We start from the raw sequence: 27,288 nt of genomic DNA, 5'->3' as shown, positions 1-27,288 counted from the left end.
AGACTCCAATGTTAAAGTCTCCCATAGACTCCAATGTTAAAGTCTCCTATAGACTCCAATGTTGATGTCTCCCATAGACTCCAGTGATAAAGTCTCCCATAGACTCCAATGTTAAAGTCTCCCATAGACTCCAATGTTAAAGTCTCCTATAGACTCCAATGTTGATGTCTCCCATAGACTCCAGTGATAAAGTCTCCTTTAAACTCCAATGTTGAAGCATACCTGTAAACCCATATGGGTTACCCCGTATTCTTGTACAGGGAAATTGAGATTCCAGGTGCATACGGCGTACAGCCGTTTCAATAGGGCAAAAAAAGATTTTTTTGTCTATTTGTTTGTGTTTCTCCCTTGTGATGGGACTTTGTAGGATGAACGTTGAGATTGATAAGGGCACGGGGTACCAATAAGGTCTGAATTGGTCTGTAATATGGTAGGGCACTGACAAGGGGTTGACATGTGTGCTTTTGCCATCATACAATGTCATCAAGCAGCGTTTGTTAAGGCAAACAAACTCTGGACCGGTTTGGATATCCAGGCTGTTCATCAGCAGAGCCAGGCTTGTCTAAGTTTAAACAAGCACGCCTCACTATTAACAATTCACTTCCGGCGGAGCTGTCCAGGGCTGAGCTCCGAAAAATATGTTATTATCTCCCCCAGCTATTCGGGGTGGGAGCGGGTGGGGTATGGTTAGGGGTGGGGGTGGTGGTTTGGGAGGGGATGTTAAAAAAAAACATTCCGCAGATTACTTAGACAACTCATGGTGGAGTAACCGATTACTCTCATACTCGTTCGAGTCAATGAAATCGGTGAAAAAAAATCATGGCATGGCATCCGAGCTGGAGTTTCGCCAACGAGCGCGCCGTGGTTTTTCCACGTCGTGAAGGAGAGCGAGCGAGAGCGAGACAAAGGGGGGGGATTTTTTTTTGCACAGCGCTAACTTCTTCGAGTTCATTGCGGCGAGATGTATCCTGGCAACGTGGGTTTACCGACGCCCCGATGACTCCCACGAAGAACGCACACACGCGCGCGCATTTACAGGCCGGCCTGCCAGGGTCTCTCTGTCTCTCTCCCCCACCACCACCAACTAACCAACCCCCCCCCCCCCATTCGTCTTCCTTCTGGCGCGTGTGCGTTTTTCGTGGCGGCACGGCGCTGGGAATGTTTGGTGGGGCTCCACGTCAAAATTGAAACGTCCAAGGCTTGCGGACACGGTAGGAGGTTTGTTTGATGTGGAGTCTGCGATCGGTGGGATTCGATCGGTGGTAATGGACGGGAAGCTCTGACCACCCTGGTGTTGGAATTAATTAATTCTGGGGGGCTGGGGGGGGGAGGTTCTTTTGGTTATTTCCGTAAATTATAAACGAATTAACTCACCGATTGACTGCGCCAACAAAGCGAACGAACGCGAGATTGGACGGCAATTAGTGATCGGAGGCCGAGCGCTGGAGTCACGGTTTGACACCGGACAGAGAAGTTTTCAAACTCTTCTCCACCACCACCATCATCGGAACGAAACATCATCATAACTAACATCATCACAACTAACATCATCATAACTCTCATCATCATAACTCTCATCATCATAACTAACATCGTCATAACTTAACATCATCATCAGTGGTGGGGCGCTGGGTAAAGAGTGAGGTCACATCACTTGTGATTGTCTTGATCTGTGTGTTTGTGTGATGTGTTGATTGTCGTGTATCGGTGTGCAGCGCCATTGACAGATGCAGACGCTATGTGCCGCTGTTAGATTTGTTCACGACTCTAAACATCGGGTCCCGTTGTTCATCCGCTGCTGGATGACTATGGCGCTCCACTTGCACGCCGTATCGGGCCGTGAGCGTAGTTTCAACCATACCTCGCCACGCTGTACAGGGCCGGGTTGCAGTAAGGAGGAGGAGGAGGGGGTGGGGTGCCGCGTAGACGCGCACACAACGCGGTTCAGATGTCACCGTCCTTGGCTGCCCGCTGACGCTGGCCGGGTTCACAAATGCTCAGCGCGTCAACCGCTGCGCCACCGCTCCAACTGTTGAACAGCAACGGAACGCCCAACGCACGCTCCGTGTCAACAACGTGGGCTCTGTGTGCGCGCGCGTGCGTGTACCGTGGCGTTCGTCACGTGTGCGCCTGAGTCTTCGCTTGCTGCACGTAGCTCCCTGTGTTAAACTCAAGACATTTATTTTACTTTACCAGGTAAGGTGCCCACTGAGCCGCGTAGATCATTTTCTTCCCCCGAAGCGACCCTGGATATCCACGAATGATAGCCCAAACGAAACTCGGCTTGGTGTCATCGCGTGGGCATTTACAGCGGCCGAATACTCTGAACGCGCGATGTTGATTCTTAATGTTGAGGGGGAACAGCCGGAGGACCCGGAAAAAAATCCACGTGATCACGGGGAGAGAGACACCGCAAACTCCAAATATACAGCAGGCGTCAAGGTCGGGATGGAACCCACGACCTCCTGTATACCAGGCGAGGTAGTTAACATCTCCTAGCTACCGTGGTGATAACAAGAGAGAGACACGCAAACTCCAAATATACAGCGGGTGTCAGGGTCGGGATTGAACCCACGACCTCCTGTATACCAAGCGAGGTAGTTAACATCTCCGAGCCACCGTGGCGCTCATTGTATGACCCCCGCGCCTCTCAGTAGATCCGCGTATCGCTACGTGTGTCCCCGTGTCTTAATGCTCACGGGGTGACCAGTAAGGTCCGAATTGGTCTGTTATAAGGTAGGGCGCTGATAAGGGGTTGACAGGTATAGAGTGGTGAGTGTAGTGGTGAGTGTAGTGGTGAGTATACTAGTGTGAGTGTACTAGTGAGTGTCGTGGTGGTTATTGTTTATTTGTTTGTGTTTCTCCCCTTGTGATGGGACTTTGTAGGATGAACGTTGAGATGTATAATGGGCACCGGGTGAATTGCTCTGTAACAAGGAAGTAGGCAGCACTGAGTAGGGGTTGACAGCTGTGGCTTTGATCCCGCATCTCCCCGTGGATTCCTCGATTTAAGTTTTGTCCTCCTCGATTTAATTCTTGCGTCACCGCGAGCTTTTTTTCTTCTGTGCGAGTCTCCCCGTGTTCACGCGAGTCTCCCCGTGTTCACGCGAGTCTCCCCGTGTTCACGCGAGTCTCCCCGTGTTCACGCGAATCTCCCCGTGTTCACGCGAGTCTCCCCGTGTTCACGCGAATCTCCTCATGTTCACGCGAGTCTCCTCGTGTTCACGCGAGTCTCCTCGTGTTCACGCGAATCTCCCCGTGTTCACGCGAGTCTCCTCGTGTTCACGCGAGTCTCCTCGTGTTCACGCGAGTCTCCCTGTGTTCACGCGAGTCTCCTCGTGTTCACGCGAATCTCCCCGTGTTCACGAGAATCTTCTCGTGTTCACGCGAGTCTCCTCGTGTTCACGCGAGTCTCCCCGTGTTCACGCGAGTCTCCCGTGTTCACGCGAGTCTCCTCGTGTTCACGCGAGTCTCCCCGTGTTCACGCGAGTCTCCTCGTGTTCACGCGAGTCTCCCCGTGTTCACGCGAGTCTCCTCGTGTTCACGCGAGTCTCCTCGTGTTCACGCGAGTCTCCCGTGTTCACGCGAATCTCCACGTGTTCACGCGAGTCTCCTCGTGTTCACGCGAGTCTCCTCGTGCCAGCAACCCCCGGCACCCTCCTCCGTCAGTCCCCCCCTCCCCATTTCCCCAGCGAGTCTCGCCTTGAGTCAGTCGACACGTCTCGCAGTGACCGATCCACGTCTTCCCGCGAGTCTCCGCGTGTCTCTTCGTCTCCGCGTGCACGCGTGCGCGTGTGTGTGCGTGTGTGTGCACGCGTGCGCGTGTGTGTGCGCGTGTGTGCATGTGTGCGCGCGTGTGTGCGCGTGTGTGCGTGTGTGTGCATGTGTGTGCGCGTGTGCGCGCGTGTGTGCGCGTGTGTGCGTGTGTGTGCATGTGTGTGCGCGTGCGTGTGTGTGCGCGTGTGTGCGCGCGTGTGTGCGTGCGTGTGTGCGCGCGTGTGTGCGTGCGTGCGTGCGCTTATATCAGGGCTGCGGTGGTGTTGCGGTTAGCGCGCTGCGCTCTGAATCCGGCGACCCGAGTTCGATTCCCGCTCACGGCTAACGCCGGTGAAAAACACCTGAACCGGTCCTGGACTGGGCTTCCCCTACAGTCGACTCAGCCTCAAACGAGTACCTGGTGTGTAAACATCGCCACTGGTGCTGGCCACGCAGTCTGTTAAGGCTATACAGGGGATCTTTGTCTTTTATTTAGAGCTGCAGTGTACGCTTAGTAAGTCTGCGCATCTCACCTCGTGTCCCCACGTGTCTCTCCGTGCGTTCAGGCTGAGCGTACCTACGGGGGGCCGAGCGACGACGATGGAAGCACCCGAGTGGACCTTGCCCGACGCGGACAGCGTGATGCCTGTGCTGGCCGATTCCACCTTCTTCTTCCACCAGGTGCCCTTTCCCTCCTCCTCACTCCTTCCCTCCTCCCCTCCTCCCCTCCTCCTCCTCCCTCCTCGTCTCTCTTGCCCATGGGCAAGGTTCTTGGCTCGAGTTCCATTTCGTCCTCTCCGCAATCCCTTCTTCCGTCCCGTCACATCGACGGGCGGTGACGGTGGCTACGCTACGCGGCACGTGAATGCCGGTTACTCGCGATCGCGACCCCGACGCCTGCTGTACACGTGTGGAGTTTGCGGTGTCTCTCTCAGCCCGTGGTCGCGCGCATTTTTCTCCGGGTCCTCCCGGTTTCCCCTCCTCGACTCAACAACCGCGCGTCTAGACTATTCGGTCGCGAAACATTTCCACGTGATGCACCGCTCCCATTGCGGAGTTCCCAACATTGAGATTGGTTCTCGTTGAACGATCCAGGCCGCGCCGCCGCCAATACAAACACGAGACGAACGCAATGTCAAAACGACCCAGGGTCGAGCGGGTGTTTTGCTGCCCGGCGCGGTCTGACTGTGCCCTCTCCTTCTCGTCTACCCACAGCGCGGGGTTCCCCGGGTCCCCGGTCAGGTGTACCGGGTCCCCGCACGGGCGCAGGGGGTCCCTGCCAGCCCCCGGGGTGCGCCAGCCAACAGGTAACATCGCGACGGTGCCAGGGGCGCAGCCGCTGTTGTCGTTGCTGTGTCGGTGTGATTTAGGTTTAGATCTTATTGTCGGCACAGGTAAAATCCCATTGGGCAATATTTGTTTGTGTTATTGAACAAGAGTCCAGTACCACGCACGAGCGACGGGTAGAGATATTCCGTGGACAAGCGCGAGGCCCAGGTGCTCACGGCACAAAAAAAACGCTTTAATGCGACGGGGACTTGGTTACACCGCAGTCGGTGCTCTCCCCGCGTGTCGCGGGGATTTTTCTCCGCGTCCTCCGGGTTTTTTTTCCCAACCCTCTGCGTTTAGAATGGACGTGTGCGCTTCGGGCAATTGGCCGCTTGTGAATTTCCACGTGATGACGATGAGCCACTTCGTTGAGCTATCTTTCGTGGGCAGGTCACTTCTGAAAACAAGAGCTACGGAGCTCAGTGGAGCCTTAGCCGGTTTCGTTTCGGTCGCGATTTCAAAAACGGGCCCGGTTTCGTCCAATAATCTGACGGTTACATCGATCGGCAGGTCAACGTGTGGTGGGGTAGAGTGTGGCTATGTGGGTAGTCTAAAGAGTGTTGACCAAATGCCCTCCGGAGTTCTCTCTTCCACCCAGCAGTGGCGTGAGCAAGCAATTGCGGGGCTGCACCTTTACCCACGCCCGGCATCTGCACCACCGACCACCCCCCCCCCCCCCCGCGACTCCTCTCTCAGCCAGGGTCCGGGCCTCAGAGCCCCTGGGCAGCAGCGGAGACCCGGGCAGCCGGGGGGCAGCCCCAGGGAGGAGGGGAGCCACGGCGGCCCGCGGGAGTCCCCCACGGAGGAGCGGCCGGGGGCCGAGGAGCGATTCGGCTTCTTCTCCCTGCAGGACGCGCAAGCCAAGAGGTGCCGAGCGACTCAGAGCGTTGCCGACGTTCGCCCGTCAACCGCGAGGGGGCGCGCGCTGCCGCCACCGCCTCTTCCTCCTCGCGCCGGCCTTCATAGCTGCTCGCTATCAGCACTTGCGCCCCAAAAAAGGGCTGTGTGGCTAAGCGGGGATGTCAGTGTTTCTAATAGGTGTGGATTTATGTGTTAAATATCAGTGCGTTTGTGTGTGTGTGTACATGCGTAGGTGTGTATGCATGTACGTACGTGCATGCGGAACGGTGGCGCAGTGGTTAGCGCGCTAACCACTGCGCCACCGCTCCTTCGTCCGTTGCGCGCCCTGTAGACCCCTCGGCGATGGCTGGAGGGGCCCGTCGCCGGAACGCGTGCGGCTCCTGCTGCTCGAGCTGGGCCTGGTGCTGGACTCGGTGACGCGCGCTGGCCTCAACCTCCCCCAGGTGACGCCCGCACACACCACGTGGAACACGATGGCCCGCACCATCAAGCACGTGATCCACCGATCAATTATTTGTTCTAACCAAGAACGAATTAAACTCAAACTATATATATATTTTATTTTACCAGGTAAGGCCCGCTGAGCCGGTACAGTGCTGCAGTCTGGCCCGGCCCGAGGTAGTGCCCGACAGCAGCACTTCAGAATATTTATTTTTAATCAGAATATTTATTTATACTGGAGGAATCCGATAAGCTAGAAAGCTTACAACAGCAAACAATACAAAAACACGAAAGTAGTGCAAAGTACAGGAAATGTTTTTTTTTTAAATCACCCAAACACAACCATCCCCATCCTACCAGGCAAAGCCCACCTGAGGTGTGAACTTATTTTTCAGAAGCAACCTGGCCACAAATGAGGGCTCAATGAAGCGGCTTATCATCATCATCATCATCACGTGGACATTTACAACAGCCAAATACTCGAAAGTTAAGAAATGTTATTGGTTCCACCCCCTCCGCCGCCGACCAGGAACAAATACATCTTGGTGATTATTTGTAACCCCCGAGAGAACGAAGATTTGTTCCCAGCGGCGAATATTTGTTCCTCGCTATCGGCGCAACGTCACCTAGCTGACCACATCGCGCCATCGCACCCTCTGGATACCCTTGTGCACGTGTGTGTGTGTCACTGTGTGTGTGTCACTGTGTGTGTGTGTCACTGTGTGTGTGTCACTGTGTGTGTGTCACTGTGTGTGTGCGTCACTGTGTGTCACTGTGTGTGTGTCATTGTGTGTGTGTCACTGTGTGTGTCACTGTCCGGCAAAACAACCCCTTACCTCCTCGCGGTGCCGGACGGGCAACTCTGTTGTGGACAGTGCTGTGGGGGGAGATCCAATTTTGATTGGCTCCTCCCCTCATGGCATATGTGTCCACCACAGGGGCTAAACGGGGGCTCTGGACGGGTGCGAGGGGCTGGTAACCCCTCCACCTTCAATTAATTACCACGAAACCACGACTTAAACTGAAATATGTAACTAATAAGGTTGTGCCGGAGGCCCCGGGGGGCCAGGCGTCTATGACGTCTCCTGGCCAAACCCCAATTGGCGGAGCCAGGAGATTGAATACCTACCCTCGGGGCTACTCCAGAAACAACGAAAAGCCACTACGGGTGGCCACGTGGAATGTTCGAACGCTCACTGCAGAGGAGAGGCTGCCACTCCTCTGTCGGGAGCTGGACCGGTACCGCCTGGATCTATGCGGCATTCAGGAGGTCCGGTGGACCGGCTCTGGCTCCTGCCACCATGAGGGGTGGACAGTCCTCTACTCGGGGCAGCAGACTGCTAAACAACAGGGTGTGGGTCTTCGTTTGAACAAAAGAATGAAGGGGGCGTGGGAGCGTGGCGGTGAGGTGTGGGAAGCTGTAAGCCCCAGGCTACTTTGGGCTCGCCTTCCCATCAACCGGAGGCGAGGAATGGTGGTCGTGGTTACTTATGCCCCCACCGAAGATGAACATCCGTGGAGGGATGCAGGCAAAGCCGATAAGTCAGATGCCTTCTATGACCTCCTGTCACAGGTGCTGGCTAAAATGGCCCCTCGGGATAGAGTCATCATGTTGGGTGACTTCAATGCCCGAGTTGGTCATGATACTGGCACCTGGTCTGGAGTGATTGGAGGGCATGGGCCAGATCAGCTCAATAACAACGGTAGGAGGCTGCTAGATTTTTGTGCAGCCCATGGGCTTGTAATTACCAACACGCTGTTCCGGCATCGGCGCATCCACACAACATCATGGATGCATGCCGGGTCCAAGCAAGAACATCTGCTGGACTACATAGTGACGGACCAGCGAATGCGAGCCCATGTCCTTGATACCAGGACCTACCGTGGAGCTGATCTGCCCTCTGACCATCGACTAGTCATCTGTAAGATGCGCCTGCCATTCTTCCACTCCGGTGGTGGGTGTACACCCAGGACCCCATTCCAACATAAAGTGGCCTGGTCTCAGTTATCTGATGAAAGTTGCAAGCGAGAATTTCATCATCGCTTGCGGCTGGGATTGGCATCGTCCCCGACTCCTCCTGATGTCGAGGGTAAATGGGCGAGGTTTAGGACTGTGACTCATGCAGCTGCAATGGCTGCTTTGGGTACGCGGTCCAGACCTCCCCAGAGACCCTGGCTGACAGAGGAGGTGTTCAGGATGGTTGAGAAAAAGCGACAGGCCCACTGTCATCGGCTACAGAATCCCACGTCAGAGAATGAGGAGGCTTACCGCAGCCTTCGCTCGGAGGTTCGGAGAGCCATGAGGCGCTGCAAGGATGGGTGGTGGTCGCGGGTTGCTGAGGAGATGGAGTCTGCCTCAGTGGCCCGTGATCACAAATCTCTATTTAACTCTATCAAAAAAGTAACCTGCAGCGCCACACCTATTACCATCATTAGGGGAAAAAACGGTGATCCAATTTCCGACCCCCAGGAAGAGGTTCGCAGATTTGCTGAGCATTTCTGTGAGGTCCTGGGGGAGGGAAAATCCCTGAGCCAGGAAAACATCGCGGCACAAAGTGAGGATGACCCTGCTGAGGCTGCGGTGCCTCAAATATTGGAAGAAGTCACCCCCTGTGAGTGGCTGGCTGAGGTGCCATCTGCTGAGGAAGTATTGAAGGCGATCCGGAGTCTGAAACCAGGAAAGGCAGCAGGCAGAGATGATCTCCCAAGCGAAATGCTGAGTGAGGGTGGCGTTTGTGCACAGACTGCCCTATATGACATCATAACAACAGTCTGGACCACTGGACGGGTTCTGCAGGATTGGAAGGATGCCCTGGTGGTCCTCCTTTTTAAGAAGGGGGACCGCACAGACTGTAACAACTACAGGGGCATCTCACTCCTCAGTGTGCCGGGAAAGGTCCTGGCAAGGATTATTCAGCATCGCCTTGCCAGGCACGCTGAGGAGAGGCTTGCGGAGCCCCAATGCGGTTTCAGGAAAGGGCGGTCCTGCACAGATGCCATATTTTCTGTCCGTCTGTTACAGCAGAGGTGTAGGGAATTCCAACAAGACCTACATCTCTGCTTTATTGACCTGGTCAAGGCCTACGATACCATCAGTAGGCCTGGGCTCTGGGTCGTTCTTCGTGCTTTTGGAGTACCTGACCCTCTGCTCACGATCATTAAGGACCTTCATGATGGTGAGCGGGCCCGGATAAAACTACGTGGCCGGGAGTCAGAGCCATTCCCTGTACACCTTGGGGTGCGACAGGGATGTCCTCTGGCTCCCACATTATTTAACATCTATTTTGACCACCTAGTTCATGAAGCCTTCAATAGCTGTACCGGGGGAATCTCCATATGGTACAGATATAATGGGAGGCTAATCGATGCCCGGGTGCGGTCAAGGGATGGCTCCCTATTGCTCAACCACGTTATGTATGCTGATTATTTGGTAATAGCTGCTCAGTCAGAGGAGGAGTTGGAGACGCTGCTGCTGAGACTGGAGCGTGCCACTAAGAGGTGGGGCCTTACCATCAGCCCCACCAAAACTAAGCACCTGCCTGGGTATTTTGTACCATCGGACACTCCACCCCCACAACTCCCAATCGGTGATGGGGCAGTTGTGGAGAGAGTGGAAAGTTTCCCATACCTGGGCAGTGTGCTTATGACTGGCTCCAGTTTAACAGCAGAGGTCTCACTCCGAATCAGTCGAGCGGCAATATCTTTTCATCGGTTGCGTAACGCTGTGTGGAAGCTACCTGGTCTGTCGCTCCGCACTAAGCTTCAGGTCTTCTCGGCCACGGTCATTCCCTCCCTTCTTTACGCTTGCGAAACGTGGACCCCCCTAATGGAACATCTTCGCCGGTTAGAAACATTTAGGCTGGTCTGCCTACGATCCATCCTGGGTTTAACCAGACTGGATTGTGTGAGGAGCTCACAAATCCTTGAAAGATCTGGGCAGGGTCCCATCGGTGAGCTCCTCCGGCAGGCAAGGCTGCGATGGCTGGGTCATGTAGCCCGCATGCCCAGCCACCGCATGCCGAAACAGCTTTTGTTTGGCCGGATTGAGGGGGCTAAGCAGGCGCGGCACGGGCTAGAGAAGAGATGGAGTGATGTGGTACAGGAGGACGTGGAGCTGAGTGGACTTGCCGATGACTGGTACCAGCGGTGTCAAGATCGGCCTCTGTGGAGGAGGCTCGTGAAGGATGCTACTGGGCAGTTAGAGGTAGTCGCCCTCCAACAACAACGGAGGGCGGAGGAGCGACCCTCAGAACAACGAGCGGAGCGCCGGGTGGCTAAAGCACAGCAGGTTGGCACAGTAGGGGGCACAGGTGGTGCATCAGCCAGTCATCTCAGTCAGTCGACCCGTGGCACCTGGGTCTGCCCCGTGACTTCCTGCCAGCGGGCGTTCGAAACTTCACGTGGCCTCAGGGTGCACATAGCCTGGCACAAGCGTCGTGGTGACGTCACCGCCACTTAGTGGCGAATGGCGGTTGTTGTTGTTGTTGTGTCACTGTGTGTGTGTCACTGTGTGTGTGTGTGTCACTGTGTGTGTGTCATTGTGTGTGTGTAGCGGTTAGCGCTACGCTGCGCTATGAACCCGGCGACCTGGGTTCGATTCCCGCTCACGGCCAACACCGGTGACGATTATCTGAACCGGTCATGGGCCTCCCCTAGGTCGACTCCCCTAGGTCGACTCAGCCTCAAATGAGTACCCGGTGCGGTGTGTAAACATCGCCACTGGGGAGACAAAGGCGGTCGGGCGTGGTGCTGGCCACCCACCCCCTCGTGTACCGTTCCGGCCTTCATAGGTGCTCGCTAACAGCACTTGCCCCTACACTCTGTTACAGGCTACACGGGGGATCTTTGTCTTTGTCCATCTCAAGGAATTGTATTACCATCATCGAGGTGCGTCAGTTTGCGACTGTGCACGACCGTTAATCCCAGTGTCACCGCCAAGCCCAGCGAGCAGACAAATACATTTGGGGCGCGACTCTCACGCGCACGAGGTAGGAGGGAGGGGGGGTGGGGGGCGCCATCGGGACCGTCGTGACGGCCGCCCGTGATTCCGTTCCAGGGTTTGCGCAACATCGTCCAGTGCAGCTGGCCGGAGCTCTCCGCGCTGGCCGCTCCGTCAGCCGGGGCCGTCGGCGGCACGGACGGCGACGGTAGTGACGGCGGCGGCGGCGGAACACCGGAACCCACCAAGCTCCCCGACGGACGAGCGGAGAAAGCGGCGCCAAGGGACCGGGAGGCGAAGGCGGCGGCGGCGGCGGCGGCGGCGGCCGAGACGGGGAACAGGCACCGGCCGGGGGTGGTGGCGCCGGGGCCACCACGAGGTGCGGTGAGGGGCCATCGTTCGCTGTTGTTGTTGTTGTTGTTGTCCTCGTTGTTGTGATTGTCACTGTTCTGTTTAACGTCGTCCTCGTCGCTAATGTCATCCTTGACGATACAATCGTTGTCGCCATGGATGTCACTGACGTTGTTGCCGTCATCATTAATATCGTCAGTGTTGTAATAATTGTCGTCGTTATCGTTCCATCACCCACCCTGTCATCATCACAAGTATTGCCATAAATGGGTTATCATCATCAATAATCATCATTATCATCATTCCATCACCCATTCTCCCGTCATCCCAGCCAACTGCCATCGCCGCTACAGCCATCTTTATCGCCATCAACACATCACGTCCCCCATCGCCATCCGTCTTCACCACGCAGAATGGCATCACAATGGCATCACAATCCCATCAGTACAGTTACTGGTCGGTCGGTCTGCCGGCGGGTTCCTCGCGGGCGAGGCCCGCGTCAAGCTGACCGGCGGCCCGCACCATCGCCGCCACCGACAGCGCCCTGCGTCTCAACCCCTCCGCACCTCTGATCAGCGCGGTGCGAAAGAAGTTCGACGGGCGCCACACACGCACGGCTCCTCGTGCCGCTCGTTTGCATTCACGGAGTCGCCCTCCCCGCCCGCAGGTGACAGGGCCAGGGCCAAGAAGGCGGAGGCATCCAACCCGAGCCCCCGCAGCGACGCAGGCGAGTTCCGCTGCTCGCTACCGTCGCTCGTTACCGTCGCTCGTTAACGCCCGTCAAGAGGCAGGAGCGACCTCAAGGACACACGGCTCTCATCTTACCGCCCAGATTTTCGCGGCCTCCGTTGCGATTCGTGATAGATTCTTTTTTAGTTTTTAAGCCGTTAGGTCACCGCCCGTAACGATCTGGCCGATATGAACGATCCGGCCGAATGAACTTGGTCACGCGGTGTGCAAGCGTTTTAACGACGCGCCAAATGTGAGTATGTTAAACTTTTTTCTCACCGTACGTAGCCAACTGCGCTAATCGGAGGTGTGGGGGAAGGACAACAAACTAAACATTCAAAAGGTCCCGGAATGATCTGGCCACTTGGTTGTCTCAGGACCCTGCGGAATCTGACACAGCCGAACGATTAAATCGTCACGTGAACAAGATCCAGGAAGTCAAAATAACGCCCGAGATGTCCCGAAAATGGCTTCATGCCGTTGCTTCAGCTCACGCACCGCTGAGCTGAAGAACAATCCTCGAAACCACAGGTAGGGGATCCGAGATCCGGCGTTTCGCTTGAAACCACGTCGAGCCATCTTTAGGACATCTAGAGCGCTATCACGACTTACTGGATTCGTGACGATATAATTGTTTGGCTGCGTCAGACGGTGGAGGGTCTCATGAAAGCGAAGCGGCCAGATAATTCCGGGACCTTTTAATGTTTAATTTGTTGCCCCCCCCCCCCCCCGCGCACCTCCGATTAGCGCGGTCCAACACAGGCGTACGCTACGGACGTACTTACCTACGGTTGCGCTGCCTTGTGCCGTCGCTCACCGCCCCCCACCCCCCCACCAGGTGCACAGAGCCGTTCGTCGCAGCCCGGGCTGCCCGCGTCGGTCCTCAGCTTCTCGATGTCGTCCCTCTCGCTGGCGATCCGTGGTAATGCCTCGCACAGCGCCACCGCCACCGGTGGCGCCGCTACGCACGTGGCTTTGGAACTTCTTTCGCACCGCACGTAGCCAGCCGTGCCAACCGGAGGTGCATCAAACTAAACGCAAAAAGAAGTTCTAAAGAAATGAGTTTGTCAATCGAGATGATGATTTAAAAGTGGCCGTAGCTCCCAGCGGCTTTCCGAATATCGGAAGGGCGTTCCAGACGGCCGCAGAAGCGCACCTGAAAGCACCGCGCGATGCGGTTGACCATCTTTGTTGTGTGGGGGGCTACCATGAAAGTGATATAAATTGGGTGGTGCAGGGACCAGGCCCGATTCACAGTACAGAGACCAGTTCAGAGGGCAGCGTGCGTCCCTGTGTGGTCTGTGTGGGAGAGCAGGGCTACTGGACGAAGGGTTCGGAGGCCACGACGCACAGGCATGGATGGAGCACTGCTCCTGGGCCGCGCGCAGGCTGCAGGCCTCTCTCCGCGTCACGTAGGTGCCGCCAACTGACGCTCTAAAGCCGCTTCTCGCGCCCGAGCGATCGGTTGCGCGCAACTTGAATCACTGCCGCCAGTTGCATGCGAGCAAGTTGCTTTGCAGGAGAGGTCCAGACCTGCTTGGCGGATTCGCGGCGACGTTTTTCACCGCGTGCCGCACATTCGGCAACTGCGGCCCGTCGTCAAAATCGTCGAGGCGGCCGTTTCGTCTCGTCGGCTCGTCGCGCGACCATCCCGCTCGCGCGCGACCACCTCGCTCGCGGGCAAAGCGATGGAGCCGCGCGATTCTCACCACCGTCATCGCCGTTGTCCTCATCCCCCCCCACCCCAGCGACGCGGAGAGCCGCGCACGCGCCAGAGCCGGCACGTCACGCCCCCTGATCCTGCGCCGCTACGGGGAAGGTGGCGGCGCCGGCGCCGACTCGGCCAAACCGGCCCACCTCCTCGCCGCCCCCCCACTCCCGGCGGCAGAAGCGGGGCCGGCGGGCTGCCGGGCGGCGAGGGCGAGGCCGGCGAGCGGACGCTCGGCGCTGTGTGCCGCCGTCGCGCGAGCCGAGGGGCTGCTCCTCACGGGGGGAGCGGCGGCAGGGGAGGCGGTCGGCGCACAGACGCTGCACTGCCAACTACCGGACGGAAGCGTCGTCGTTTAGTATCCTCCTCGTTGTGGTGGTGGTGAAGTGGTGGCTATGGTGTGGTGATGGTTATAGTGGTGGTCGTGATGATGTTAATGGTGATGATGTGGTGGTGGTGGTGGTGATGTTCGGTTATGAAACTGAACTATTTTATTTACCAAAGCAAGACCCGCTGAGTTATGCAGCTCTTTCACAGAAGCGACCTGGCCACACGTGATGCCACCTCAACGAAGTGGCTTATCACGTGGGAAATTTATAGCAGCCAATTGATCTAATCCAGAGTGTTGGCAGGAAAAATGACAAGAAGAGCCATTTGTTTTTCGAATTCTGTGGAGAAAAAAAACAACAATATTTCAAGAGCCGCGATGCACCGTGTGGTGAATACGAGACGGCGGGGTCCTTGATGAACGACGTCACGAAGACAGCAGCCCTTAAAGGGCCGCGTGCGCCCCCGCAACCACGGGTTGCCCACCCCCTGGTCTAAACACGTGGTGTTCATTCTAAATCCACGTGACCACAGGGAGAACATGCAAATTCCAAATACACAGCAGGCGTCAGGATCAGGATTGAACCCACGACCTCCTGCATACCGTGAGTGTGCCACTGTGGCGCACTTACGGTGAGATGTTGAGGGTGGTGGTGGTGATGAGGTTATGGTGGGGCGGTGGAGGCGGCGATGGTGGCGATGATGATGTGGCGGTGGTGGTTACGATGGTGGGATGATAACGGTGGTGATGATGCCGTTATTACCGCAGTGGTGACAATGTCTAATGGATGATGATGAAGACAGTGATCCATGATACAGGTTTTATTTTGGTTAGATCGCGTAAATATACGTGTCGTTGAACCCACCACCACCCGACACAGCCAATTAGTAAGGGTTGTCACGTAAACAAAACATGTGAATTCGTTACTAGTACAGCTATCGTCATCACTAAGACAGTGAAGACGATAGCGAGGTGGCTGTCATGTTGGCTGCGATGGTGAGATGATCATACGGGTGGTGATGATTTTGATGAAGGATGGATTGACTACCCCCGCTGGTGATGCGAGATGATGGCTCAATGATATCTGGTGATGATTTACCGGCACGACATGATGACGATGGCGACGAGACGGCGACGATCACACGACGAGACACGAGCGACGTCTCGCCTCCGCGAGTGACGTCTCGTCTCCGCTAGCGACGTCTCGTCTCCGCTAGCGATGTCTCGCCTCCGCTAGCGACGTCTCGTCGCCGCTAGCGACGTCTCGTCTCCGCTAGCGACGTCTCGTCGCCGCGAGCGACGTCTCGCCTCCGCGAGCGACGTCTCGTCTCCGCTAGCGACGTCTCGTCTCCGCGAGCGACGTCTCGTCGCGCCGCTAGCGACGTCTCGTCTCCGCTAGCGACGTCTCGTCTCCGCGAGCGACGTCTCGTCGCCGCTAGCGACGTCTCGTCTCCGCTAGCGACGTCTCGTCTCCGCTAGCGACGTCTCGTCTCCGCTAGCGACGTCTCGTCTCCGCGAGCGACGTCTCGTCGCCGCGAGCGACGTCTCGTCGCCGCGAGCGACGTCTCGTCTCCGCTAGCGACGTCTCGTCTCCGCTAGCGACGTCTCGTCGCCGCGAGCGACGTCTCGTCTCCGCTAGCGACGTCTCGTCTCCGCTAGCGACATCTCGTCGCCGCGAGCGACGTCTCGCCTCCGCGAGCGACGTCTCGTCTCCGCTAGCGACGTCTCGTCGCCGCGAGCGACGTCTCGTCTCCGCTAGCGACGTCTCGCCTCCGCGAGCGATGTCTCGTCGCCGCGAGCGACGTCTCGTCTCCGCTAGCGACGTCTCGTCTCCGCGAGCGACGTCTCGTCGCCGCGAGCGACGTCTCGTCGCCGCGAGCGACGTCTCGCCTCCCCGAGCAACGTCTCGTCGCCGCGAGCGACGTCTCGTCGCCGCGAGCGACGTCTCGTCTCCGCTAGCGACGTCTCGTCGCCGCGAGCGACGTCTCGTCTCCGCTAGCGACATCTCGTCTCCGCGAGCGACGTCTCGTCGCCGCGAGCGACGTCTCGTCGCCGCGAGCGACGTCTCGTCGCTGCGAGCGACGTCTCGCCTCCGCGAGCAACGTCTCGTCGCCGCGAGCGACGTCTCGTCGCCGCGAGCGACGTCTCGTCTCCGCTAGCGACGTCTCGTCGCCGCGAGCGACGTCTCGTCTCCGCTAGCGACATCTCGTCTCCGCGAGCAACGTCTCGTCGCCGCGAGCGACGTCTCGTCGCCGCGAGCGACGTCTCGTCTCCGCTACTTCGCCGCCCCGCAACCTCCTTGACGACGGCCGCCAACGCGCCCCCCCCCCCCCCCCCCCCACCAGCTACCCGTCGGGCCGCGTCGCCGTGGCCCAGGTCCCTGTGGGGCCCCGCGGTGCCGGGGCTCACACGGTCGCCTTCGCGGACGAGGGCCAACGGCCCGCGCTCCTCGCCACCTTCACCCCCGACGGGCGGGGGTTCGTGTTCCACGCAGCCAGGTGAGACGGCACGGGGGGGCAAGGGGGACCCGCGGGGGGTGACAGAAGGGACATGTGGACCCCACGGTGATTACGGGGGGGAATTACGGGGGAGGGGTCCCGCGGGGGGAGATAGAGGGGACATGGGGACACACGGGGATAGAGTGGACCCACGGCGGCCCACGGGGATAAAGGCGACACTGAGGCACAGCAAGACATTGAGACGCGGGGAGACAGGGACACCGGAACACAGGGGACAGATGGGAACACAAAGGCTGCAGAGCCACGGACTAATCCCCACTCTGTCGCGTCGCCCACTCTCAGAGGTCAATGTCCCCTTGTGTCGAACCTCACCCTCATCCGTGTGCCGCCCTCCACCCTGACCTGCCTGCCGCCCCTCAGCCCCCAGCGCGTGGCCGTGATGATGAGCGCTACTGGCGTGGCGCTGTGCGACGCTAAGGGCAGCCCCGTGAGCGCGTGGTGCTGGCCGCGATCGGGGAGGGCCGAGCGACCCCTCACCGTCCCCGTGAGTGTCCGTGGGTGGGTCGCGTCGAACGAAGCCGCGGCAACCGCATGTATGTTGCATGTTGTATGTATGTTGAACTTCGTTCGCGCCGTACGTAGCCAACCGTGCTAATCGGAAGGGCGGGGGAAGGGCAACAAACTAAACTACAAAAATCAGATCCTTGGGTCTTTCGGTAACGTCAGGTAGATAGGTTCAAAGAAAGTAACAAAAAAATTAAGAAAAAACTACGACGTTTCGATCGCAACACAAGCGGTCGTCTTCAGGCAAAGGGGGTGGGGGGAGTCCTAAAGAAATTGGTTTGTCAACTAGATGCATAGTTAAATTTCGATTTAAAGCTTTCGTGACTGCAATGATTCATCTTCTTTGGTTCTTTCGGTAAAGTCACGTAGAATGAGAATAAAATAATAAATTGATAAAATAAAATAACACAATAATATTCTCACGACGTTTCGGCCACAACACAAGCGGCCTTCATCAGGTGAAGGGACGAGACTGTCTGGTAGGACAGCGCTGGAGTGAAAGAGCCACGTTCAGATCACGGCCTTTTAAGCTGTGTGAGAGGAACAAAGCGCCTTGACAAAGGAATTAGCATATAATTTAGCATTGAAATGGCTGAATGATTAGCTTGTGACTGGTCACAGAAATAGTTATGTTAAAAGTTAAAGCATACACATCCGCAGAGGCACCCCTTGACAATGGAATTAGCATAGAATTTAGCAAAGTCGTAATTAATCGCAGTAACAGTTCCATTTCTGATGGTCTGAAATCCGTTTTAGCTAAAGGTCTAAACTTTGCTGTCACACCGAGACACTTACCGGTTAATGATATCATTGCCCATGTCGACGTTGCACTCAAGGGCTTGAGTCACATCTCTGCAGACGTAGCAAGATCTGAAATCGCTGCAACCCTCAAAAACGCTAAGTTGCCACCCAGCAACATCAGCAAAGACGAACGTTTTGAATTATCTCAATTAAAAAAGAGGTATGATATTGTCATCCTCTCAGCCGACAAAGGCAATGCCACTGTCATCATGGACAAAACAGAATATAACAACAAAATTCAAGAACTACTCAACGATGGCAGCTATACAAAAATAAAAAGAGATCCCACCAACAGCCTGGTCACCAAAACGAACAAAATCATCTCTGATTCAACAGCATTAATTGATGAGATCAAACAGTTCTCGTTGAAACCCTCTGCTGCCAGACCACCAAGATTATATGGCCTTCCAAAGATACACAAAGAGGATACACCCCTTCGTCCCATCGTCTCTACTATCAGCTCCCCCACCTACAAACTGGCACGTTTTCTCGCTGATCTACTGCGACTTTTCACTGGAAAAACCACCTCTGCGGTACTAAATTCTACTCACCTGGTATTGACAATCAAAGGCATTTCCCTGTCCCCAAACGACCTGCTTGTCAGTTTTGATGTGGTGTCCTTGTTCACCAAAGTCCCGGTACCTGACACCATCGCTATCATTGAAGACCTGGTTCATCAAGGACTGCATACTGATGTACCCCCCCTGGTGAGACATTGCTTAACCAACACATACTTCACCTGGAATGGAACTTTCTACAAACAAACTGAGGGCACCCCAATGGGCTCCCCCCTATCTCCGGTTGTAGCCAACGTATTCATGGAAAAATTTGAAACTGACGCCATCCAGACTGCCACTCTACGCCCGACCTTATGGAAGAGGTACGCTGATGACACCTTTGTCATCTGGCCACATGGCCAGCCTGCTCTAGACCAATTCCGCGACCACATCAATTCCATACACCCAGCCATCAGATTTACCATGGAGGTCGAAAAAGATGGCAAACTACCCTTTTTGGATGTCTTAATTAAAAGGAGACATGATGGTTCAATGAGCCACTCTGTCTACAGGAAAGCTACCCATACAGATGCTTACTTGAAACCGGATTCCCACCACCATCCATCCCAGAAGAACTCCCTCATCAAGACTCTATACCATAGAGCCCAATGCATTTCCGACCAGGAACACATTACCAGTGAACTCAAGCACGTACACCAGGTTCTCAGGGCTAATGGCTACTCCGACTACACAATCCACAAAGCCATCACTCCAGTCATGAAGAAGGATCCTCTTGTGGAGCCACTCAAAACCATCACCTTACCCTACATTGCAGGGGTCACTAAAAAGGTCTCCAAAATCCTGAATAAACACAAGATCCAGGTCCGATTCAACACAGTACATAAAATCCGTGATTTAGTTCCATCTGTAAAAGATGCTGTTCCAGACATACAGTACCCGGGCGTTTACAAACTAAAGTGCCTCTGTGGTAGTAGCTACATTGGAGAAACCAAAAGACATATCTCGGACCGCATCCGCGAACATAAAGCAGACTTGAAACACGGTAGGACGAACTCCTCTGCCGTGGCAGATCACTGTTATAATTCAGTGGGCTCACATGACGTTGACTTCTCCAAGACGGAGGTTCTTTGCAAACCAACCGGCTACCATGAGAGATTCGTTCATGAGGCCATTCACATATACAAGCACAGAGACAATTTCAACCGAGAAGATGGATTCTGGCTTAGTAACCACTGGAAAGATGTTTTAAATCATTTCTGTTCTTAATTAATTGTATTTTTACGATGACCTTCAGACCGCAGCTCTTTCGCCAGCATTCCCTCTTAATACCTCTCACACCACGGTTAATGGTATGGTTTTACAACATGGAGTATACTAGGGCCTCGCAGCTGTCTCTCTCCCCCTGCTCTGTTCCGACCATGGACGAACTCGTCCATCTGAACGGAGCCCGTAGCTATCCGTGGTGCTGAAGTTGAGGGTAAGAATCCACCCATTTTTTCGCCATATAGCATTGTGATATATAACGACTTATTGTTGGTAGCTTAGCTGATTGGAGAATATAGAGTTTATTGATAACATGAAGGTAATTTATATTTTAGTTTTTATTGGTTCACTATATAGTACTGTGAATAGCTCAGATGTGTAGGCCTTGACTTCAACATAGTCATTTCTGTGACCAGTCACTAGCTAATCACTCAGTTATTTCAATGCTAAATTCGCCTAGTTATTTCAATGCTAAATTCTCCTGTTTGATTTGTACTAAGTGCCTCGGTGAATGTGTATGGTCTGACTTTAACGTAGCTATTTCTGTGAGCAGTTACAAGCTAATCACTCAGCTATTTCAATGCTAAATTCTATGCTAATTCCATTGTCAAGGGGTGCCTCTGCGGATGTGTATGCTTTAACTTAGCTATTTCAATGATAAATTCTATGCTAATTCCATTGTCAAGGGGTGCCTCTGCGGATGTGTATGCTTTAACTTAGCTATTTCAATGATAAATTCTATGCTAATTCCATTGTCAAGGGGTGCCTCTGCGGATGTGTATGCTTTAACTTTTAACATAACTATTTCTGTGACCAGTCACAAGCTAATCATTCAGCCATTTCAATGCTAAATTATATGCTAATTCCTTTGTCAAGGCGCTTTGTTCCTCTCACACAGCTTAAAAGGCCGTGATCTGAACGTGGCTCTTTCACTCCAGCGCTGTCCTACCAGACAGTCTCGTCCCTTTCACCTGATGAAGGCCGCTTGTGTTGTGGCCGAAACGTCGTGAGAATATTATTGTTATTTTATTTTATCAATTTATTATTTTATTCTCATTCTACGTGACTTTACCGAAAGAACCAAAGAAGATAGATGCATAGTTTCATAGTTTCATTTATATGGTATAGCCCTGTGAGCCATTCGGCTCTTGAATCGGGTGCAACCGCAACAGACAAAAACAAAAAAAAACACGAACAAGAAAACATCTTAAAGTGACTATGTGCATGTGCAAACAGAAAATCCAGGGAAAAAAACATCAAAATATTCCTGAAATAGCACCGTACACCAACGCTGGCTACCAGTGGCTTCCTAACATCGGAAGAGCATTCCAGACGACCGCAGAAGCGCATCAGGAGTGCGCGCGACGATACGGTGACCAAACCACCGTCTTTGTTCGATGGCGCGCAGCCAAAAGCCGCCGCTGCGAGGATGACGGCCGTAGCGCCGTTGCCGCAATGCGGTGACTACGCGCGTCCAAGCGCCCGCACCGAGTGTTTCACGGCCCGAATGTTCATGAAAGCTACTCGCAAGAATGGCCTCACCGGGTGAAGACACGGAGGCAACATCGCCCGCCGCCACCACCGCCCCTCCCCCCTACTGGCAGACCGACGCGCGCAGAGACAGCTGCCCACTGGGGGTCCGCCCCCCCCCCCCCCCTTGGCTAGGCTGCGGCGGGGCGACTGAACGGTGGAGACGGGACGCGGCGCGAGGCGCTCCGAGTTGCTGAGGCGCTGCCGCGGGCGCCACTGAACGCGCGAATCCCTAAACTTTATTGGGCCCTTCTAGGCACCCACAGGGTGCGCGGCCACGCGGTGTAATGCCGGTGAGCATCAGTGGCACTGCGCGCGTGCCCGTGTGTATGTGTGTGTATGTGCGTGTGCATGTGTGTGTATGTGTGTATGTGTGTGCATGTATGTGTATGTGTGTGTTTTTGTGTGTATGTATGTGTGTGTATGTGTGTGCATATGTGTGGGGGGCGGTTGCACAGCGGTTAGCGCTACGCTGCGCTACGAACCCGGTGCCCCGAATTCGATTCCTGCTCACGGCCAACACCGGCGACGATTATCTGAATCGGTCCTGGGCCTGCCCTAGGTCGACTCAGCCTCAAATGAGTACCTGCTGCGGTGCTGGCCACCCACCCCCTCGTGTGCCGTGCCGGCCTTCATAGGTGCTCGCTAACAGCACTTGCCCCGACGGTCTGTCGAGGCTACACGGGGGATCTTTGTCTTTGTGCGTCGCCGTGCAGGTTGGCGACTTCATGACGCTGCGCATGACAGGGCGTCACGCGGTGACGCTGCTCTTCCGCTGTCATCAGGAGTGCGTGCTCCTCTCCGTGTCGCCGGTGAGCGCGCACTCACCACACTCACCTCCTCGCCACAACTCCAAACAACCGCCATTCGCCACTAAGTGGCGGTGACGTCGCCACGGCGCTTGTGCCAGGCCATGTGCACGTTAAGGCCACGTGAAGTGTCGAACGCCCGCTGGCAGGAGGTCACGGGGCAGACCCAGGTGCCACGGGTCGACTGACGGAGATGGACAAAACACAGACACGGAGGCAGACAGACACACAAGCAGAGAGAGACAACACAGAGACACACAGAGATAAACACACAACATAGACACGCAGAGGCCCAATGCCTCTGTGTCGAGGCATTAAAAAGGGAGAAGGGGGGAGGGGGCGTTTGGGGCAATCGAAACGTCGTATTCACGAAAGCTTCAAATCAAGTTTTACTGAGATGACTGGCCGATGCACCACCTGTGCCCTCTACTGTGCCAACTCGCTGTGCTTTAGCCACCTGGCGCTCCGCTCGTTGTTGTGAGCGTCGCTCCTCTGCCCTCCATTGTTGTTGGAGGGCGACTGCCTCCAACTACCCAGTAGCGTCCTTCACGAGCCTCCTCCACAGAGGCCGATCTTGACACCGCTGGTACCAGTCATCGGCAAGTCCACTCAGCTCCACGTCCCCCTGTACCACATCACTCCATGTCTTCTCTAGCCCGTGCCGCGCCCGATAAGCCCCCTCGATCCGGCCGAACAAAAGCTGTTTCGGCATGCGGTGGCTGGGCATGCGGGCTACATGACCCAGCCAACGCAGCCTTGCCTGCTGGAGGAGCTCACCAATGGGACTTTGTCCAGATCTTTCAAGGATTTGTGAGCTCCTCACACAATCCAGCCTGGTTAAACCCAGGATGGATCGTAGGCAGGCCAGCCTAAATGTTTGTAACCGGTGAAGATGTTCCAATAGGGCAGTCCACGTTTTGCAAGCATAGAGAAGGGAGGGGCATGACCGTGAACGAGAAGACCCGAAGCTTCATGTGGAACCGGAGCTGGTCCTGAGCACACTGCCCAGGTCTGGAAAACTCTCCACTCTCTCCACAACTGCTCCATTATGGCACAAAATACCCAGGCAGGTGCTTAGCAATCACCAGGTCATCGGCATACGTAACATGGTTGACCAATAGGGAGCCATCCCTGGACCGCACCTGGGTGTCGATCAGCCTCCTATTGTAGATAATAATAGGCTTTACCCTTTCTGGCAATAAAACAGTCGTGTTAAGATGTTAAAACACTAAACAAACCTTTTGCAAGGAATCGTGTCTGTTCACGACAAGTATGTGTGGTTATATATTCTTGGTTCTTTCGGTAAAGTCACGTAGAAGGGAAACAATAAAATAATAAAAATATAAAATAATAAAATTGTGGTTTTATTGTTTAATATTTTGTGGTTTTCACACCTGATGATGACTGCTTGTGTTGCAGTCGAAACGTCGTGATAATTTTATTGTTTTAGATTTTTATTATTTTATTGTTTCCCTTCTACGTGACTTTACCGAAAGAACCAAGAATATGAATCCCTGCAGTCACGAAAGCTTTAAATCAAAATTTATGTGTGGTTAATGCAGACACGATTCCTTGCAAAAGGTTTTTGCTTGGTGTTTTAACATCTTAACACGATTGTTTTATTGCCAGAAAGGGTAAAACATATTATCTACAATAGGAGGCTGATCGACACCCAGGTGCGGTCCAGGGATGGCTCCCGATTGGTCAACCATGTTACGTATGGTGATTGCTGCTCACTCAGAGGAGGAGTTGGAGGTGCTGCTACTGAACCTGGAGCGTGCCACTCAGAGATGGGGCCTTACCATCAGCACCACCAAAAAACTAAGCACCTGTTTTATATACTGGCAAGGGAGGTCCCATGATGAAGCCTCCCGTTGTATCTGTACCGGATGGAAATTCCTCCGGTACGGCCATCGAAGGCTTCACGAACTACGCGCTCGAAAAATATGTTAAATAATGCGGGAGCCAGAGGACATCCCTGTCGCGCCCCAAGGTGAACCAGGGAATGGCTCCGACTCCCGGCCATGGCACAAACAACCCCATATGCCTTCCCGGTGCTGCCGGACGGTAACGCTGCGGTGGATGTGAGCAACGCCATGGAGGGGAGGCGAATTCCAAAATCGGCTATTCCCCTCAAGGCACTTGTTGCCACCACAGCGGCCACACGGGGGCTCTGGACGGATGTGAGGGGCTGGTAACCCCTCTCGCTTCAATTAAATTACCACAAACCCACGGAAAACGTCACCACTGCACACACCGGCTCCCCACTACACTCAGCGTCTCACCACCACACTCACCACCTCCCCACTGCACTCACCTCGTCACCACCTCACTCAGCCCCTCACTACCCCATGGTGATGGCGATGACGCAGTGTGTGTGAATTCCTCTTCCCTTCCCCCCCCCCCCCCCCCCCCAGTTTTCCATGGCCGCCCTCGACTCCCCCCGTGCCGAACTTCACATATCGAGGGGTCAGGCTGAGGTCAAGAGGTTCCGCCAGCGAATCCGCAGCATTCTGGCGGCGTGGATGGAGCATTACCGTCACGCCGTCGGTACCGCGCACGCACAACAGAGACAAAGATCCCCCGTGTAGCCTTAACAGACTCTTAGGGCAAGTGCTGTTAGCGAGCAGCAGCACCTATGAAGGCCGGCACGGTACACGAGGGGGGGCTCGTGTGGCCGGCACCACGCCCGGCCGCCTTTGTCTCCCCGAGTGGCGATGTTTACACACCGCACCGGGTAATCATTTGAGGCCGAGTCGACCGACCACCAATACCAACACAGCCGCCATTCGCCACTAAGTGACGGTGACTTCACCACGGCGTCCGTGCCAGGCCAGGTGCACTTTGACCAACCGCCACATTAACCGCACGCACGCTCCTCCGCCACGGTCTCCAACACGGGGAACGGGACGCTATCACTAAAAGGGAATCGCTTCCGAAGAACGAAAAAAAAACGCACGCACGTGTGGTGGACGGCGTCGCGCTATCCGTGATGTTTCCTTCCCGCTGTTTTTGTTTCCGCCTCACAGGGGTGAGTGCCGGACTTACCGGACGTCCCCGCGAGTCCACACACCGCCTACAGGCACCGCCGCCGCCACCGCCACCGGCACAACCGGCGCCGTCGCTACCGGCGCCTGCCCGTGCCGGCCCGGCTCCTCGCGTCGCTGCGACCGCAAATCGTGGCGGAGAGGGAGAGAGAGGAGGAGCTGAGGCGGCGTCGGCGGCGGCGGCGTCGGCGGTGTCACGGGAGGCCCGCGGTCGCCGGGGTCGCGATGACGCCACGGAGCTGTTCCTCCTCTCGCGACGCTCGCACGCATCGCCCGCCCGGTCAGAACGCCTCTCGGAGTCCGAGTCGGAGAGCGTCCACTTTGTTTTAGATTGACCAGGCGGGAACTGTGGAGAGACGAGGAGAGAGAGAGGTGGGGGGAGGGGGGGTTAACATCGGCGAGAGTGGACTTGGCTCACACAAATGACAAAGGCAAAAGATCGCGGAAGTGGAGCGGGCACCTGAAACCCGTGACACGCGCACACACAAACTGTGACACACACACACACACACCGTGACACACACACACCGTGACACACACACACACACACAAACTGTGACACACACACAAACTGTGACACACACACACACACCGTGAGACACACACACCGTGACACACACACACACACCGTGACGCACACACACACAAACTGTGACGCACACACACACACCGTGACACACACACACACACCGTGACACACACACACACACCGTGACACACACACACACACCGTGACACACACTAACACACACCGTGACACACACACACACACACACCGTGACACACACACACAAACTGTGACACACACACACCGTGACACACACACAAACTGTGACACACACACACACCGTGACACACACACACAAACCGTGACACACACACACACCGTGACACACACACACACACACCGTGACACACACACACACAAACTGTGACGCACACACACACACACCGTGACACACACACACACACCGTGACACACACACACACCGTGACACACACACACCGTGACACACACACACCGTGACACACACTAACACACACCGTGACACACACACACACACACACCGTGACACACACACACAAACTGTGACACACACACACCGTGACACACACAAACTGTGACACACACACACACCGTGACACACACACAAACTGTGACACACACACACACACCGTGACACACACACACACACAAACCGTGACACACACACACACCGTGACACACACACACCGTGACACACACACACACCGTGACACACACACCGTGACACACACACACACACACACAAACCGTGACACACACACACACCGTGACACACACACACACACACCGTGACACACACACACACACACCGTGACACACACACACACAAACCGTGACACACACACCGTGACACACACACAAACTGTGACACACACACACAAACTGTGACACACACACACACAAACCGTGACACACACACACACACCGTGACACACACACAAACTGTGACACACACATACACATAAACCAATAAAACAATTATAATAATGTCCCCGTTACAAAAGTTGGCTCGGTCCGGTCTTTGGGTCCCATCTCTTTCCACCAGCGTGGTGAAGTATGGTCAAACGCCCCCCCACAGCGGGGGTGGGGGGGCTTGAGGCTTTCACCCGGCAGTGCATTGGCAAAGGGATGTGCAAAAGTATTTATTGTGGCGTGCGATGGGCTCAAATGTCCTCCGCGTTGGAGGCCGCTACATTAACCACCATGGTGTTAATAAAATCAACATCTTTCATTTTATAAATATATAATAATACGTAAATAATTGTAATAGAATCGTCACCTTCCATCGTGACATGCCGTTGGTTTGTA

The 27,288-nt window shown here is 55.2% G+C and overlaps 2 protein-coding genes across 3 annotated transcripts in view; both read left to right on the top strand.

Annotated features, from left to right (window-relative positions):
- Window positions 1–721: 721 nt before the first annotated feature.
- On the top strand, window positions 722–12,501 carry LOC116952703 (uncharacterized). 2 transcript variants are annotated; one of them, XM_032972296.2, is made up of 7 exons: window positions 722–1,211; window positions 4,323–4,437; window positions 4,972–5,063; window positions 5,782–5,952; window positions 6,278–6,389; window positions 11,444–11,705; window positions 12,345–12,501. In XM_032972296.2, the coding sequence occupies exons 2-7, from the start codon at window positions 4,357–4,359 to the stop codon at window positions 12,449–12,451; spliced, it is 825 nt and encodes a 274-aa protein (XP_032828187.2). In that variant the 5' UTR covers window positions 722–1,211; window positions 4,323–4,356; the 3' UTR covers window positions 12,452–12,501. The 2 variants fall into 2 exon arrangements, with proteins under 2 accessions (XP_032828187.2, XP_075930622.1); XM_076074507.1 differs by lacking the exon at window positions 722–1,211 and adding an exon at window positions 1,218–4,177.
- A 743-nt stretch (window positions 12,502–13,244) lies between these two features.
- C48H3orf20 (chromosome 48 C3orf20 homolog) overlaps window positions 13,245–27,288 on the top strand; it is a 24,633-nt gene continuing 10,589 nt past the window's right edge. The window contains exons 1-8 of the mRNA XM_032972295.2: window positions 13,245–13,328; window positions 13,722–13,818; window positions 14,155–14,472; window positions 16,788–16,940; window positions 17,322–17,445; window positions 22,294–22,389; window positions 24,804–24,936; window positions 25,416–25,713. Coding sequence (XP_032828186.2) covers window positions 13,301–13,328; window positions 13,722–13,818; window positions 14,155–14,472; window positions 16,788–16,940; window positions 17,322–17,445; window positions 22,294–22,389; window positions 24,804–24,936; window positions 25,416–25,713 — 1,247 coding nt within the window. The 5' untranslated portion in view covers window positions 13,245–13,300. The remainder of the gene's footprint in view (window positions 13,329–13,721; window positions 13,819–14,154; window positions 14,473–16,787; window positions 16,941–17,321; window positions 17,446–22,293; window positions 22,390–24,803; window positions 24,937–25,415; window positions 25,714–27,288) is intronic.

This window comes from Petromyzon marinus, chromosome 48 (assembly GCF_048934315.1).
Source record: "Petromyzon marinus isolate PM22_M1 ecotype Great Lakes invasive population chromosome 48, UKy_Petmar_22M1.pri1.0, whole genome shotgun sequence".
NCBI classification, from domain to species: Eukaryota; Metazoa; Chordata; class Hyperoartia; order Petromyzontiformes; family Petromyzontidae; genus Petromyzon; species Petromyzon marinus.
This window is presented reverse-complemented; position numbering and strand designations above follow the sequence as displayed.

Coding starts and splice junctions, on each gene's coding strand:
- LOC116952703 (XM_076074507.1), top strand. CDS start 3,843: ATGTGTGCGCGCGTGTGTGCGCGTGTGTGCGTGTGTGTGCATGTGTGT. Junction 4,178..4,322: donor CAGCCTCAAACGAGTACCTG/GTGTGTAAACAT, acceptor CCGTGCGTTCAG/GCTGAGCGTACCTACGGGGG. Junction 6,390..11,443: donor CTGGCCTCAACCTCCCCCAG/GTGACGCCCGCA, acceptor ATTCCGTTCCAG/GGTTTGCGCAACATCGTCCA.